Here is a 1,683-nt window from a genome sequence, read left to right on the forward strand (position 1 = left end):
TTTAAAGACCCTTGATATATGTATGCATATGCATATATATGCTCGTATGTATGCATACACATATGTATCTATGTATATATATGTATACATATGTGTATATATATACAAGGATATACACATACATAGGCATATACATATCATGTGGGCAATATATACACATATGAAAGTGCATGCGGTTATATATATATGCAAATTTATATGCCTCATGTATACATGAATACACAGGCCACGTAATTGCTGTGTCTACACATGTATATTGGTGCCATATTTTGATATACGTATCATCCTCCTTTAGATAAGTCTGCGTTAACGTTTCTTAAAAGCTACTTTCTGAAAACTTTTTTCTGTACTTATCGTGCAACCTCATAGGGTGGGGGTAAGAAAAGACGTTTTCGAAATTCATCCCAAACTTCACACATCGTAGGTGCTCTAGCGTCAGCATTGAAGCACTGCCTTGTGTCGGCTTCCGTCTTACAGATTTTCTGGCACTCTGAAAAGGATGGATATGGAGTAGGCTCTTTTTTGCAGCCACTAGGTGAAAATAGTCTTTGGCATTTTGGGGGATTACGTGGCGGATCACACCCATGTTTGTAAGCCCTGAAACAGCATAGTTTTCTCTGTTTCGGATGCGCTGGATAAAGACCTTGACATGGCATTAACCATCTGTATTTATTTGACATTTTGCAAGCCAATAGGCATATTTGTTTTCCTAAACCCTTTTTCCTGGGTAGTTCTTCCTTTTTTCTTCTGGGCAACGGTTTTATCGGATAGTCATCGCAAGTGCAGCGCATTTCTATTTCTAATGTACTAAGCGGAGGACAAGATACCCAGGTTTGCCTGTAGTTGCGTCGTTTGTCACTCGATTTGTAGCAGATCTCATCCATACGCACTGGCAAATCTGGGCACGTTGAAGCACAACAATCGGGCTGTTTCCACATACCAGTTTCCTTTCGACCGGAACGATGGTATCTTGTTGGGCGAGAATATTTTTTCATCGGCACATTTTTTATTGCACTTTCAGCGCAAACCTCTGGATAGTTTGGATCACATTTGGGTTCAATAACTTTGGCGCAACCAGAGGGCGCGAACCAGTCCCTGCCCGATGCAAACCTTACCGTATCTTTTAGAAATGAGCTCACTGCAACTGGTAAACGGAAACCAACATAATTAGCATATTTCGTAAACATTGTTCACTGATAAATTTATTAAATTCTACGATTTTCTAAGGTTTTTTTCTTAAAAAGGAATTTTTGAATTTATAAAATGGGAAAAGAGAAAAATCTGGAAAGAGGTAATGTAAGATTTTGTGTATGGCCGCGAAAATAAATTGCCTAAAATTTCAAGTTACCGATTTATGTAAGTAAACATATTTTAAATTAAAATTTTGACAAAGTTGACAAAGCACTTGACGAGTGCAAACTTAATAATAATACTAACTTGATTTGAACTTCATTGAAAACAGAAGTTTCGTATGCGCGAAAAATCATTTACGAAACATGTGGATTTATATTGTAAAATTTAGCACCTGCATATATAGTCCCGTCCAACGAACGTGGACGGTGGAAAATAGCTCAGCATTTCAACAATATGTGGGGCTTCCCTCCTCGCATTGGTACAATTGATGGCACCCACTGTTGTTTGCCACCCCCCAAGGCTTGGATCGCTCTCTTTTACAATTATAAG

The 1,683-nt window shown here is 38.3% G+C and overlaps 1 protein-coding gene across 1 annotated transcript; it reads right to left on the reverse strand.

The window, feature by feature from the left end:
* Positions 1–350: 350 nt before the first annotated feature.
* LOC119644298 lies at positions 351–1,187 on the reverse strand. The gene has a single exon (XM_038043841.1). The coding sequence runs from the start codon at positions 1,185–1,187 to the stop codon at positions 351–353; it is 837 nt and encodes a 278-aa protein (XP_037899769.1).
* Positions 1,188–1,683: the final 496 nt, after the last annotated feature.

Source organism: Glossina fuscipes, unplaced genomic scaffold (assembly GCF_014805625.2).
Source record: "Glossina fuscipes isolate IAEA_lab_2018 unplaced genomic scaffold, Yale_Gfus_2 108160, whole genome shotgun sequence".
NCBI lineage: Eukaryota > Metazoa > Arthropoda > Insecta > Diptera > Glossinidae > Glossina > Glossina fuscipes.

Bases quoted from the DNA above. Each gene is read 5' to 3' on its own strand.
- LOC119644298 (XM_038043841.1), bottom strand. From the start codon at position 1,187: ATGTTTACGAAATATGCTAATTATGTTGGTTTCCGTTTACCAGTTGCA.